The sequence below is a fragment of the Thalassophryne amazonica genome, chromosome 18 (genome assembly GCF_902500255.1).
Source record: "Thalassophryne amazonica chromosome 18, fThaAma1.1, whole genome shotgun sequence".
NCBI classification, from domain to species: domain Eukaryota; kingdom Metazoa; phylum Chordata; class Actinopteri; order Batrachoidiformes; family Batrachoididae; genus Thalassophryne; species Thalassophryne amazonica.
In genome coordinates this window covers 46,089,383-46,105,284 of record NC_047120.1, presented here as the reverse complement: position 1 = coordinate 46,105,284, position 15,902 = coordinate 46,089,383, and the positions used below count along the sequence as shown (strand labels likewise).

Below are 15,902 nucleotides of genomic sequence, written 5' to 3'. Positions count from 1 at the left end.
CGCCATAACATCTACACGCCGTGGAATCATTGAACCTAAAAACGTCTAACAATGTTTGCTCAGTAGTAAAAAAAAGTTTCATCTGCTGTGACTGGATAGCATGTATCCTTAGCGCTTGGCATCACAGTTTAATTCAACTTGCACCTTTCCCAGAAGCTACTGTCATCTGAGCACTGATATTGATATTGCATGTGCTTATAGACAAAAACAAATAAGAGACAAAATTCAATTTATTATTCAACTAAACTGCAAATATATGAAATTTTTTAACATTTATGAAACACTTCTCTAAACAAGGCCATAGGGTCACTGACCCTAAAGAGATTCCCTCCTTGGCACAGTGATCTATTTCTTTTTGTCTCTTTCTCTAAAATTGTATATAATAATCATTAGATTATTAATATATAAACAAAAATAAATTTAAGAAATAGTACAATATGAAAACAAATGCACCCGAATGTGATGACAGCTGCAACTGCTTAATGCTAACTTTTAGCAATGAAAATGCTATAGACATGCTAACGTGTTAGCATCGTGATCCGGATCGTGATCCGGATCACCACTTGTTCCTCTTGTCATTTCCAACCACTCCACAAAGTTTCTATAAACAAAAATAAATTTAAGAAATATTACAATTTGAAAACAAATGCACCTGAACGTGATGACAGCTGCAACTGCTTAATGCTAACTTTTTTACATTGAAAATGCCATAGACATGCTAACGCGTTAGCATCAGGATCCGGATCGTGATCTGGATCACCACTAAAATTTAATCACTTGTTCCTCTTGTCATTTCCAAAAACTCCACAAAATTTCATCAAAATCCGTTCAAAACTTTTTGAGTTATCCTGCTGACTGACAAACAAACAAACAAACAAACGTGTTGTGTGGGCCGCTGAAGAGGAGGTACTGCTGGCCCACTACCAAAGGGCGCCCTGCCTGAAGTGCGGGCTTCAGGCACGAGAGGGCGCTGCCGCGTCACAGGAACAGCCGGGGTGACAGTTGTCACTCATCAACTATGACAGCTGTCACCAATCACCAGGTCTTCAACCACACACACAAAAGCCGGACGACATCTCCACCTCGTCGCCGAGATATCGTCTACCTCTATGGTAAACTCTCAGCCGTTTGACTGTGCCGTTACGCACGTGATTCCTTTTCTGAGTGTTTCCGACAGTCGGAGACGGTGACCACCTGGGGACTCGGGACTTGGCGGCTCCAGTATCCTTCGGGTTCGGTGGCAGTGGAAATCGTGTGGGATCCAGTTCTTCTCGGGACAGACGTCTTCTATCCTCGAGCCTACCCACACATCACCTTGTATATTTTGACTGTGATCCAAATTCTGCATTTGTCTGTATTCTCGTTGTGCATTTTCACAACAGTAAAGTGTTGTATTTTTGGCTCATCTATTGTCCGCTCATTTACGCCCCCTGTTGTGGGTCCGTGTCACTACACTTTCCCAACAGGATATCTCGGCCATCGTCATGGATCCCGAGGGGCGTCAACCATCTGTTGAACAGTCAATGGAAGAGCAAGGTGCACAGGTGTCTGCAGGAGGCGTGTTAGGTGAGTTGCAGCAAATCCTCACCACCTTTACTGCTCGGTTGGATCTAATGACCGAGCAGAACATCATCCTCAATCGCAGGATGGAGGCTCTCACCGCGCAGGTGGAAGCGCGCGCTCAGGGCGCTGCTGCAGCTCCTCCTGCTGACCCGGTGCCGAATATAGACGTTCCACTGGTCATTCAACGACCCCCCCCACCATCCCCTGAAGCATACATAAGTCCCCCAGAGCCGTACAGGGGTTGTGTGGAGACGTGCGTGGGCTTCTTAATGCAGTGTTCGCTCGTCTTTTCACAGCGTCCCGTGATGTACGCGTCCGATGCCAATAGGGTGGCTTATGTGATTAATTTGCTTCGAGGTGAGGCACGCGCCTGGGCTACGGTGCTCTGGGAGCAGAATTCACGGCTCCTTACCTCTTATACTGGGTTTGTGAGGGAGTTCAGAACAGTATTTGATCACCCAAACAGAGGCGAAACTGCTTCAACAGCACTGCTGTCAATGAGACAGGAGCATCGGAGTGCAGCTGAGTATGTGGTCGACTTCCGCATCACGGCTGCGAGGTCCGGCTGGAATACCGCTGCACTCCGCGCCGCCTTCGTAAACGAACTGTCGTCAGTCCTGAAGGAGCATCTGGGGCTAAGGATGAGCCGCGGGATTTAGATGGGCTTATTGATCTGGTCATACGATTAGACAATCGGTTAGAGGAACGCCGTCGGGAGCGAGACGAAGTGCGTGGGCGGGTACGCGCTGTCCCTCTCCCTTCCGGATCCGAAAAGGTACCGCCCTCCCCGCGCTCCACTGCCTCAGCGCTCCGTTTGGCGACAGCTCCCCCTGCTGACGATGCTATGGACACGAGCAGGGCTAAAGTCAGAGCCACTAACAGACAAACGAGACTGGTCCGCGGAGAGTGCTTTATCTGTGGCTCAAACGAGCATCAGCAGAGAGACTGCCCCAAACAGTTAAACACCAACGCCCGCTCCTAGAAACTGGGCTAAGGGTGGGCCAAGAAATTCACGTGGGACAAACCCGTCTTTCTGCACGACTCCCAGTTACGATCCTGAGTGGGGATTTAACCCTTCAGGCCCCTGCACTGGTGGACACGGGGTCAGAAGGGAATCTGCTGGACAGCAGATGGGCAAGGGAGGTAGGGCTCCCTCTGGTGGTGCTTCCTTCGCCACTGAAGGTGCGGGCACTAGATGGCACCCTTCTCCCTTTAATCACACACAAGACACTGCCAGTAACTCTGATAGTGTCTGGGAATCATCGGGATGAGATTGAGTTTTTTGTGACTCCTACATCCCGCGTGATTTTGGGCTTCCCTTGGATGATCAAACACAATCCCCGGATTGATTGGCCGTCTGGGGTTGTGGCTCAGTGGAGCGAAACCTGTCACTAGGAATGTCTAGGATCCTCAGTTCCGCCTGGTTTGACCGCTAACGAGGAGGTTAAAGTCCCCCCCAATCTTACGGCGGTGCCTGAGGAGTACCAAGATCTCGCTGACGTCTTCAGCAAAGAACTGGCACTTACTCTTCCCCCACACAGTCCGTACGATTGCGCCACTGAACTGATCCCGGGCACTGAATATCCGTCCAGCCGGCTGTACAACCTCTCACGTCCGGAACGCGAATCAATGGAGACCTACATCCGGGACTCGTTAGCTGCCGGGCTGATCTGGAACTCCACCTCCCCGATGGGTGCAGGTTTCTTTTTTGTGGGCAAGAAAGACGGCGGACTCCGTCCATGCATTGACTACAGGGGACTGAACGAGATCACGGTTCGCAACCGGTACCCTCTACCCCTGTTAGATTCGGTGTTCACGCCCCTGCATGGAGCCCAAATATTCACAAAACTCAATATTAGGAATGCGTACCACCTGATTCGGATCCGGAAGGGAGACGAGTGGAAGACGGCATTCAACACCCCATTAGGTCACTTTGAGTACCTGGTCATGCCGTTCGGCCTCACCAATGCCCCCGCGACATTTCAGGCTTTGGTAAATGGCGTCTTGCGGGACTTCCTGCACCGATTCGTCTTCGTATACCTAGATGATATTCTCATTTTTTCCCTGGATCCTGAGACCCATGTCCAGCATGTACGTCAGGTCCTGCAGCGGTTGTTGGAGAACCGGCTGTTTGTGAAGGGCGAGAAGTGCGAGTTCCACTGCACTTCTTTGTCCTTCCTGGGGTCCATAATCTCCTCCAACTCCGTCGCCCCTGATCCGGCCAAGGTTGCGGCGGTGAGAGACTGGCCCCAACCGACAAGCCGTAGGAAGCTGCAACAGTTCCTCGGCTTTGCGAATTTCTACAGGAGGTTCATAAAGGGCTACAGTCAGGTAGTTAGCCCCCTGACAGCTCTGACCTCCTCCAAAGTACCATTTACGTGGTCGGATCGGTGCGAGGCCGCGTTTAGGGAGTTGAAACGCCGGTTTTTGACTGCACCAGTTCTGGTGCAGCCTGATCCTAGCCGCCAGTTTGTGGTAGAAGTGGATGCCTCGGACTCAGGGATAGGAGCCGTGCTGTCCCAGAGCGGGGAGTCTGATCAGATTCTCCATCCTTGTGCCTATTTTTCACGCAGGTTGACCCCAGCTGAGCGGAACTATGACGTGGGCAATCGGGAACTCCTCGCGGTGAAAGAGGCTCTTGAGGAGTGGAGACATCTGTTAGAGGGAGCCACGGTACCATTTACGGTTTTCACGGATCACCGGAACCTGGAGTATATCAGGACCGCCAAGCGGCTGAACCCCAGGCAAGCCCGCTGGTCACTGTTCTTCGGGCGTTTTGACTTCCGGATCACCTACCGCCCCGGGACCAAGAACCAAAGATTGGATGCTCTGTCCCGGGTTCACAAAGTCTAAGTCAAAACCGAGCTGTCGGATCCGCCGGAATCCATTCTACCTGAGTCCACTATCGTGGCCACCCTCACCTGGGATGTGGAGAAGACCGTCCGGGAGGCCCTGGCATGGAACCCGGACCCAGCTAACGGACCAAAGAACCGCCTCTATGTCCCACCAGAGGCCAGAGCTGCCGTCCTGGACTTCTGTTACGGTTCCAAACTCTCCTGCCATCCGGGGGTGCGAAGGACCGGTGCAGTGGTCCGGCAGCGCTTCTGGTGGGCGTCCATGGAAGCCGACGTCCGGGACTATGTCCAGGCCTGCACCACCTGCGCCAGGGGAAAAGCTGACCACCAACGGGCACAGGGACTCCTCCAACCGTTACCTGTGCCCCATCGCCCCTGGTCCCACATCGACCTGGACTTCGTCACGGGCCTCCCGCCGTCCCGGGACATCAATCAATAAATTTTTTTATATAGTGCCAAATCACAACAAACAGTTGCCCCAAGGCGCTTTATATTGTAAGGCAAGGCCATACAATAATTATGTAAAACCCCAACGGTCAAAATGACCCCCTGTGAGCAAGCACTTGGCTACAGTGGTAAGGAAAAACTCCCTTTTAACAGGAAGAAACCTCCAGCAGAACCAGGCTCAGGGAGGGGCAGTCTTCTGCTGGGACTGGTTGGGGCTGAGGGAGAGAACCAGGAGAAAGACATGCTGTGGAGGGGAGCAGAGATCGATCACTAATGATTAAATGCAGAGTGGTGCATACAGAGCAAAAAGAGAAAGAAACAGTGCATCATGGGAACCCCCCAGCAGTCTACGTCTATAGCAGCATAACTAAGGGATGGTTCAGGGTCACCTGATCCAGCCCTCACTATAAGCTTTAGCAAAAAGGAAAGTTTTAAGCCTAATCTTAAAAGTAGAGAGGGTGTCTGTCTCCCTGATCTGAATTGGGAGCTGGTTCCACAGGAGAGGAGCCTGAAAGCTGAAGGCTCTGCCTCCCATTCTACTCTTACAAACCCTAGGAACTACAAGTAAGCCTGCAGTCTGAGAGCGAAGCGCTCTATTGGGGTGATATGGTACTACGAGGTCCCTAAGATAAGATGGGACCTGATTATTCAAAACCTTATAAGTAAGAAGAAGAATTTTAAATTCTATTCTAGAATTAACAGGAAGCCAGCCAATGAAGAGAGGCCAATATGGGTGAGATATGCTCTCTCCTTCTAGTCCCCGTCAGTACTCTAGCTGCAGCATTTTGAATTAACTGAAGGCTTTTTAGGGAACTTTTAGGACAACCTGATAATAATGAATTACAATAGTCCAGCCTAGAGGAAATAAATGCATGAATTAGTTTTTCAGCATCACTCTGAGACAAGACCTTTCTGATTTTAGAGATATTGCGTAAATGCAAAAAAGCAGTCCTACATATTTGTTTAATATGCGCTTTGAATGACATATCCTGATCAAAAATGACTCCAAGATTTCTCACAGTATTACTAGAGGTCAGGGTAATGCCATCCAGAGTAAGGATCTGGTTAGACACCATGTTTCTAAGATTGTGGGGCCAAGTACAATAACTTCAGTTTTATCTGAGTTTAAAAGCAGGAAATTAGAGGTCATCCATGTCTTTATGTCTGTAAGACAATCCTGCAGTTTAGCTAATTGGTGTGTGTCCTCTGGCTTCATGGATAGATAAAGCTGGGTATCATCTGCGTAACAATGAAAATTTAAGCAATACCGTCTAATAATACTGACTAAGGGAAGCATGTATAAAGTGAATAAAATTGGTCCTAGCACAGAACCTTGTGGAACTCCATAATTAACTTTAGTCTGTGAAGAAGATTCCCCATTTACATGAACAAATTGTAATCTATTAGACAAATATGATTCAAACCACCGCAGCGCAGTGCCTTTAATACCTATGGCATGCTCTAATCTCTAATAAAATTTTATGGTCAACAGTATCAAAAGCAGCACTGAGGTCTAACAGAACAAGCACAGAGATGAGTCCACTGTCCGAGGCCATAAGAAGATCATTTGTAACCTTCACTAATGCTGTTTCTGTACTATGATGAATTCTAAAACCTGACTGAAACTCTTCAAATAGACCATTCCTCTGCAGATGATCAGTTAGCTGTTTTACAACTACCCTTTCAAGAATTTTTGAGAGAAAAGGAAGGTTGGAGATTGGCCTATAATTAGCTAAGATAGCTGGGTCAAGTGATGGCTTTTTAAGTAATGGTTTAATTACTGCCACCTTAAAAGCCTGTGGTACATAGCCAACTAACAAAGATAGATTGATCATATTTAAGATCGAAGCATTAAATAATGGTAGGGCTTCCTTGAGCAGCCTGGTAGGAATGGGGTCTAATAACATGTTGATGGTTTGGATGAAGTAACTAATGAAAATAACTCAGACAGAACAATCGGAGAGAAAGAGTCTAACCAAATACCGGCATCACTGAAAGCAGCCAAAGATAACGATACGTCTTTGGGATGGTTATGAGTAATTTTTTCTCTAATAGTTAAAATTTTGTTAGCAAAGAAAGTCATGAAGTCATTACTAGTTAAAGACATGACTACCATCCTCACGATAGTGGACCGATTCTCCAAGGCGGCCCACTTCGTGGCCCTCCCGAAGCTCCCTACGGCCCAGGAGACAGCAGACCTCCTGGTCCACCACGTCGTGCGTCTGCATGGGATACCAACAGACATTGTCTCAGATCGTGGTCCCCAGTTCTCCTCTCAAGTCTGGAGGAGTTTCTGCCGAGAACCGGGGGCCACCATGAGCCTCTCGTCCGGGTATCACCCGCAGACCAACGGACAGGCAGAACGGGCCAACCAAGAACTGGAGCAAGCCCTGCGCTGTGTGACGTCCGCACACCCGACGGCTTGGAGCGAACATCTGGCCTGGATCGAGTACGCGCATAACAGCCAGGTGTCCTCTGCCACCGGCCTCTCCCCATTTGAGGTGTGTCTGGGGTACCAGCCCCCATAGTTTCCTGTGGTGGAGGGAGAGGTCGGTGTGCCCTCGGTCCAGGCACACCTGCGGAGGTGCCGTTGGGTGTGGCGCACCGCCCGTTCTGCCTTGTTGAAAGCCCGGATGAGGGCCAAAGCCCATGCAGATCGCTGGCATTCCCCGGCCCCTGCACACCAGCCCGGGCAGGAGGTATGGCTTTCCACAAAAGCCGTTCCTCTACAAGTGGACTCCCCAAAACTAAAAGACAGATACATTGGACCATTTAAGATCCTCAAGGTCATCAGTCCTGCCGCAGTGAAGCCGGGAGCTGTAGCTTCACTGCGGATCCACCCAGTTTTCCATGTCTCCAGGTTGAAACCCTATCACACCTCACCCCTCTGTGCTCCCGGACCGGCGCCGCCTCCTGCCCGGATCATCGACGGGGAGCCCGCTTGGACTGTGTGTCGGCTCCTGGACGTCCGCCGGAAGGGCCGGGATTTCCAGTACTTGGTGGACTGGGAGGGTTACGGACCCGAAGAACGCTCCTGGGTGAAGAGGAGCTTCATCCTGGATCCGGCCCTCCTGGCCGATTTCTACCATCGCCATCCCGACAAGCCGGGTCGGGCGCCAGGAGGCGCCCGTTGAGGGGGGGTCCTGTTGTGTGGGCCGCTGAAGAGGAGGTACTGCTGGCCCACTACCAAAGGGCGCCCTGCCTGAAGTGCGGGCTTCAGGCACGAGAGGGCGCTGCCGCCTCACAGGAACAGCCGGGGTGACAGCTGTCACCAATCTCCAGGTCTTCAACCACACACACAAAAGCCGGACGACATCTCCACCTCGTCGCCGAGATATCGTCTACCTCTACGGTAAACTCTCAGCCGTCTGACTATGCCGTTACATACCTGATTCCTTTTCTGAGTGTTTGCAGGAGTTGCTGTAGCTGCTGTCAGCTGGGTGCTGAGTTTTGTGGTTCCGTGAAAGAGTGACGTTCTTCACCCTCACGCCAAAATGCTAAGTAGCTCTTTGGCTCTGCACAACTGTGTTCTGTGTTAAAGGTGGAGGTGTTGTTTCCCACCTGGAATAACGACTTGCTGACTGTTTACTGAGTGTATTGTCACACACTCATCACATCTGTTCTTCTGCCAGCAGTACCAGATCCGACAGTCGGAGACGGTGACCACCTAGGGACTCGGGACTTGGCGGCTCCAGTATCCTTCGGGTTCGGTGGCAGTGGAAATCGTGTGGGATCCGGTTCTTCTCGGGACAGACGTCTTCTATCCTCGAGCCTACCCACACATCACCTTGTATATTTTGATTGTGATCCAAATTCTGCATTTATCTGTATTCTCGTTGTGCATTTTTCACAACAGTAAAGTGTTGTATTTTTGGCTCATCTATTGTCTGCTCATTTACGCCCACTGTTGTGGGTCTGTGTCACTACACTTTCCCAACAAAACGTGACCGATAACATAACCTACTTGGCGGAGGTAAAAAACAACAACAACAACAACAAAAACCCTGTGACTTATACTCCGTAAAATATGGTATTCTGTAGATTTCGTTATGGTACAGAAAGTCAAAGACTGTGCGATGGTGAATTCCTTACTGAAGAGGACATGTTTGGCGAGGTTATTAATGATTTGTCGTCTGAAAAGCTCATCAGGCAGCTCTCTGTTGAGTTCTTCCACCTCCTGCCCTTCAAACAGCAGAGAATCAGGTCTGGAAGAACAGAAATCATGTTCATATACAAGAGCATGCATTTGTAAAACTTGAATGGTTACTTTCTCTCGTGTTGATGATGTTCTTGTAATAAAGAAAACAAGTTAGTCAAAGTTACTATGAAAAATAATAAATGCACCACTAGATTAAAAAAAATATTGCACGATTAAAGTAATGTGAAGGACAAATTTCTTTTTTTTTGTTTTGCTAAATTGGGAACAAAACAAAACTCACCAACCATTTAGCTTCCTGACGATAGACGAGGCACTTACAGTTGGAAGGGGTGGGGGGGAATTCACTGACTGGACAGGATGACATTTTATCTGATATGGCAAAAATTTCACTGAGGGGACAGGGTGACATTTTATCTGAGCCTTAGTTTTTTTCCCCGTTTTTCTTGTTAATTCCTTGAATGAAAAATAGGAAACATCTAATTTTACTTAGGAGACGGAACTATCTTTTTTATTTATATACACTTAATTTCTTTAAATGTCAAATCATAGTAATACTTTAATACTAAATACTGATGTTTTTTCCATCCATGTTGACCTGGTAAGTTTTTTCCTTTTTTTCATGGGAGGGTGAAGGATGAAAATACATTTATATACTTGAGGCTCAGAATACATTGCCATGGTTGCAAGCAACTGAAACTTTTTGACTAAACTTTCTGTGAGTGGATGGCAGAGTGCCGAAGGCACAAGGTCCCCCTAGGGATGTCTGGGGGCATGCTCCCCCAGGCAATTTTGAAAAAATAAATAAATAAAAAAATGGTGCAATTTGGTGCATTCTGAGAACACTTTGGTCAGTTTTTCTTGGTTTTAAAACACAGTGGTATTTGACTCATATTGGAACAAATATGGCTCAAGTCTTGATTTCATTCAAATTTATTTACTATCTTGTATGCATTGTCTGTAATACGTTTCCACAGATAGACTGATTGCCTACATTAATTGACCTTTAATTCTGCTTTCATTCTACATTTATCAAATTTGAAGTGTGTCTTATAAAAAAAAAAAAAAAATTAAATAATTGCACCCTTTCTGCTTTAGTAAATAATAACCTAAAGATATAACTACGAGGTCTGTCCAAAAAGTATCGTACCTTTATATTTTTTCAAAAACTATATGGATTTGATTCATGTTTTTACGTCAGCCAAGCTTGAACCTTCGTGCGCATGCGTGAGTTTTTTCCACGCCTGTCGGTTGCGTCATTCGCCTTTGAGCACGCCTTGTGGGAGGAGTGGTCCAGCCCCCTCGTCGGATTTTCATTGTCAGGAAATGGCGGAATGATTTGGGCTTTTTTTTTACCATCAGAATTTTTTCAGAAACTGTTAGAGACAAGCAGCTGGAAACCATTCAAAAAATTTATCTGGCTTTCGGTGAAAATTTTACGGGCTTCACAGAGAATAAGGACTGTTACTACAGCTTTAAGGACGCCCCACAATGGCGCACGGCGTGCTGCGCTCCGAGTCGCCATTGAGAGGCAGAAAACACACATCATTTCTAAACGGATGGCTGTGTGGAGCTGGGACCGTCATGAGCAATTTCTCTGGTTATCACAAGAGCTGACATCAGCCATTTTCCGGCAGATTTCACTTTTAACAAGAGATTTTGTCATGGAAAGCCGCGCGGAGGCTTCGCGTGTCAGGACCGATTCAGTGATGAAGCGAGACAAAGGAACATCTCCGTTCGGAGTGTTTAAAGGACAAGTTGGGACAAGCCTAGCTCTCCACAATTTCTCTTATACTCACTTGACTGGTAAGCACTGAAAGCTGAGACAGACATGTCCCAACTTGTCCTCTAACACTCCGAAACGGAGGTGTTCCTTTGTCTCGCTTCATCAGCGAATCGGTCGTGACGCGCAAAGCCTCCGCGCGGCTTTCCATGACAAAATCTCTTGTTTAAAGTGAAATCTGCCGGAAAATGGCTGATGTCCAGCTCTTGTGATAACCAGAGAAATTGCTCACGACGGTCCCGGCTCCACACAGCGATCCGTGTAGAAATGATGTGGTGGTTTCTGCCTCTCGATGGCTGCTAGGAGCACGGCGCGCCGTGCGCCATTGTGGGCAGTCCTTAAAGCTGTATGTAACACTCCTTATTCTCTGTGAAGCCCGTAAAATTTTCACAGAAAGCCACATAAATTTTTCGAATGGTTTCCCAGCTGCCAGTCTCTAACAGTTTCTGAAAAAATTCTAATGGGAAAAAAAGCCCAAATCATTCTGCCATTTCCTCGCAATGAAACAACGACGGAGGGGTTGAACCAGTGCTCACTCAAGCCTGTCCACAGGCGAATGACGCAACCGACAGGCGTGGAAAACTCACGCATGCGCACGAAGGTTCAAGCTTGGCTGACGTAAAAACATAGAATCAAATCCATATAGTTTTTGAAAAAATAAAAAATAAAAAAGGTATGATACTTTTTGGACAGACCTCGTATTGCCAATGAAAAGTCTTTTGCCTCTTGTAAGTCAGTTAAAGCTTATGCAATAGTTAATACCACAGAATTATGCCAAATACCACCACCAGACCAATTGAATTCTAAATAAAGTGTTGTGAAATGCCAACATCAGAATGCAGTGGTTTCAAATGCCACCATTTCTAATATAAATAACAAAAATCATAACCAGTGAATATACCTGTATAGTATTCAGCACAGTGCTAATTTTACGTAGTAGAGAAGCTTGAATCTTCGACTGGACTGAGTTGCTTGACACGAGGATGTTTCGCTTCTAATCGCAGAAGCTTCCTCAGCTAAAATTCTTGCTCTGGTAGTCTGACTTCTGTCTTGACTCTTGTAGAGAAGAATAATCAAGAAGACACAAAAGCTGGAGTTTAAACCTAACCAGACCCCTCCTACCGGGAGACAGACTGCTATTGGCTAGTGACTAACAATTGCTCTAATTAGTACCTACTGTGCTCTAGTTAGCACCCTCCTAATGGACAGGGCAGCTGTCCCTCCTAACGATGGGACTGACGCCTCTCCTGATGATGTGAATGACTCATTACCATGAACAAAAGACTGAAACTGCTTTGACCTGAGTACCCCATTGTAAACAGGGGCAAAGCGTGTCTCAGACCCCCTCCCTGGTTAAGTCTGGGTTTCATCTGTTTCACATACATGCTTCCTTCACTCCCCTCTCAAACATTTTTTTTTCTCTGGCTAAGATTTTAACTTTCTTGTCCTCAAATGTGGGTTAGTGTCTTTAAGGTGAAAATGAACTGCAGACTGAGGTCCACCAGCGCCCTCTCTGCGGTGCTGGTATAGCCTTTTGTGCAACAGCTGCTTACCCTTACCAAAAAATAGTACTGTTAAGTATATAAAAAGTAAACTGGAAGTATACTTGAAACATACTTGCATGTACTACTTTTAGTAGGGTAGTCTCACCTATGTTGTGTTCGTTACAGTTTTTCCTGACATCTGAAAGAATACACTACATTGCTCTGTTTGTAACTAGGGATCCTTTCCTTAGGGTGAACTAATTTTTGTCTCAAGGTGTTAATAGGTTTAAAGTAAACTGGGATTTTGTGCTGTCTGAAGATCCTCTGTAGTTTTTTCCCCTACTCCTGCTATATAAGGTAGAGACACTCTTCTTCTTGGTTCTGTCTCCTGTCTGTCTGGTCTTTGTTCTTTGGGACTTCTGCACTTTATCCAGGGACCATCGTGGGTACCAAACAGAGCAATGTAGTGTATTCTATCAGATGTCAGGAAAACTGTAACGAACACTACATAGATGAGACTAAGCAGCCGTTGCACAAAAGGCTATACCAGCACCGCAGAGAGGGTGCCGGTGGCCCCAGTCTGCACTTCATCTTCACCTTAAAGACACTAACCACACATTTGAGGACAAGGAAGTTAAAATCTTAGCCAGAGAAAAGGAATGGTTTCAGAAGGGAGTGAAAGAAGCATTGCATGTGAAACAGTTGAAACACAGCCTTAACCGGGGAGGGGGTCTGAGACACGCTTTGTCCCATGTTTACAATGGGGTACTCAGGTCAAAGGCAGTTCCAGTCTTTTGTTCATGGTAATGATTCATTCACATCATCAGGAGAGGCGTCAGTCCCATTATTAGAAGGGACAGCTGCCCTGTCATTAGGAGGGTGCTAACTAGAGCACAATAAGTGCTAATTAGAGCAATTGTTAGTCACTAGCCAATAGCAGTCTGCCTCTCCATAGAAGGGGTCTGGTTAGGTTTAAACTCCAGCGTTTGCTGGCTTCTGTTATTCTTCTCTACAAGAGTCAAGACAGAAGGTCAGACTACCAGAGCAAGAATTTTAGCTGAGGAAGCTTCTGCGATTAGAAGCGAACATCCTCGCGTCAAGCAAACCCAGTCCAGTCGAAGATTGAAGCTTCTCTACTATGGAAACCACCTGGACAACTGAGAGCCTTCACAGAAACATTGCTTTATTTACCTCAAAATATATTTAGTCATTTTTGAATGGTTTATCTATTAAAGAGTAAAAACTGAAGGAAATCAATTGTAAGGCCTGCAAGAAGCTTCTGTAGTAAGTATTTTAACCCATAAGGTCAAGTGTGGCTTTTTATATACTTGAAAGACACTGGATTCATCAAGAGGATTTAGGACTGCTATAACAGACTGATGCAGAAGGTGGCAGCAATGCAACAATAAGGATGCTGGCTGCCGTTAAACACCACAGAAGAAGAGAGGCGGCTTCATGACATTTCAAAGGCATTTTGACTGCGGGGTTGTGGATGTTCAGTGTGGAGGAAGTGTGCATGTTTGCACTTACTGCGCAGAAATAATAGTGGGCATCAAAGTATGTTCCAAGGAAACTGGTGGTGGAACATGACGGCTTCTCTGGATGTCCAGGTACTCCTATGTAGACACACACACACACACACACACACACACACACACACACCACACACACACACACACACACACACCACACACACACACACACACACACACACACACAGTAAGAGGTGATGGGCTAGCAACGTTTGTAAGCCTAGAAGAAGAAAAAACTCCAAGCTGAACATAAAAAACTAGATATTAATAAAATTAAAAGGCAACAGAATATTATAAAGGTAATCACCACATGTAAGGCATTAAAACCAGAATCCCAGAGGCAAAAGTAAATAAAACACCAAAGCTAGATTCAGTTCCTCCATCCACAGTGATGCCTATTTTTCCCAGGTAGAAGTTAAGTTACACCCCAGTGCTTGGCGACCTTACTTTGGCAACATGCCTTTGTGGTTAAAAATGCTGCAGCTGACTTCCGGTCGGGACTTGATGATAGCGGCAGCGTAAAAACATTGCTCCCCGACTTTTAGGTTGGGTGAAGCCCTGAGTGGTGAATTTTGCCGTGTAATCCCTAAAATATCAAGGCATAAATGGGCTTTTGATAATGACAAGAGGAAAGACGAAAAAATCTTCTAGAATCACTGAGATACACACGGACGAAGAAGAGCGGGGTAAGCTAACACCAGAGCTAACAGAGCTAACAGAGGTACATGCGGAGGAGGAACGGGCAGTGCACAGGTACCCCGAACCCAGGAAAATGTCAGAGCTGGAGACTGTTCTGCATGAAATTAGGGAATTTCGCCGTGAAACAGTGGAAAATCTGAAAGATATCAGGGCAGAAATAAAAACGGCCAATAGCAGAATTGATGAAGCGGAAAAGACGTATTGAAGGGACTGAGGACCGAGTCCAGTGCATTGAGCAAGCGACGTGAGCTGATCAAGATCCAGAGAAGGCTGGAGGAGCGGTTGGTGGACCAGGATGGACAGGGCAGACGCGAAAATATACGTCTGCACAACATCAGAGAATGGGCTGAGGAGAGCGCGGAGTCAGTGTGCACATTCGTGGAAACTTTACTCCGGGAAAAACTTGAGCTGCCACCGACATTTGCACTCCGAGTGGAGAGAGCACACAGAGCACTTGGACCACGTCCCCCACAGATGCCCTCCACGCTCGATTATTGCGAAGCTGTCAAGTTACAAATGTAAAGAGGAAATCATAAAGAAGGCGTGGGGAATGAGAGGCTTCATGTTTGAGGAGCAACGGGTGTACGTGGATCATGATTATGCACCCGAAGTCATGAAAAGGGGAAAGGAATACGCTGAAGCAAAGCGAGTGCTGAGAGAGAAAAAAATCAGATTCCAGACGCCCTTTCCCGCGAAGCTTCGCGTTTTCTATGAAGATGAAACTCGCTTGTATACCACGGCAGCAGAGGCAACTAAGGATATGGTGGCGAGGGGTCTCCAGGTCTGGATCATCAGACCCGTGGACGACCCCCTGGAGAGGCTGTCTCGTCTGATGTGGCGCTCTGCTCGAGGAGGGGACAAACCGGACCAGGCAGCATCTTTGGGATATAAGGAGAAACTGCAAGCCTTCAACTACAGAAGAGCGGGGAAGAGGACCAGTAAGCCACTGGACCAATAGGACCTTCTCTCATCAAGACAACAGTGTGGTGTTATGGAAATTATGTTGAAAATGACTGTGTGTATTTGTTTACAACAGAGAGGGAGCCTTCCTCTATTTAGTTAATTTATCAGTCGGGGAGTTTATGTTTATTTCAAAGTGGACAAAAAGTGGGAGGAATGAACAGGGCCAAATATGGTCACAAGGGCCCCCTACCCTATGGGGTTATCCCTCAGAGCTGGTACTTTGCTCTACAAAGGTCTCCTTTTGGACCTCATGTTTGGAAGTCTTGAGTATACTTAGTTCAAAGTTGTTCTTCTGTATTCATTACTGTTCCAAATGATTGTTTTATGTAGCACATAGGGTGAAAGGAATAACAATATTTACATTATGTAACATAGAATGGCATCACAGAGTACTCATATAAAAGTAGCCTCATACAATGT

The 15,902-nt window shown here is 46.9% G+C and overlaps 1 protein-coding gene across 1 annotated transcript in view; it reads right to left on the bottom strand.

Moving 5' to 3' along the window:
- gpam (glycerol-3-phosphate acyltransferase, mitochondrial) overlaps positions 1–15,902 on the bottom strand; it is a 51,028-nt gene that overhangs the window by 9,071 nt on the left and 26,055 nt on the right. Inside the window, exons 12-13 of the mRNA XM_034193325.1 lie at positions 13,819–13,904; positions 8,958–9,070 (exon numbers count right to left, since the gene is read on the bottom strand). Coding sequence (XP_034049216.1) covers positions 8,958–9,070; positions 13,819–13,904 — 199 coding nt within the window. The remainder of the gene's footprint in view (positions 1–8,957; positions 9,071–13,818; positions 13,905–15,902) is intronic.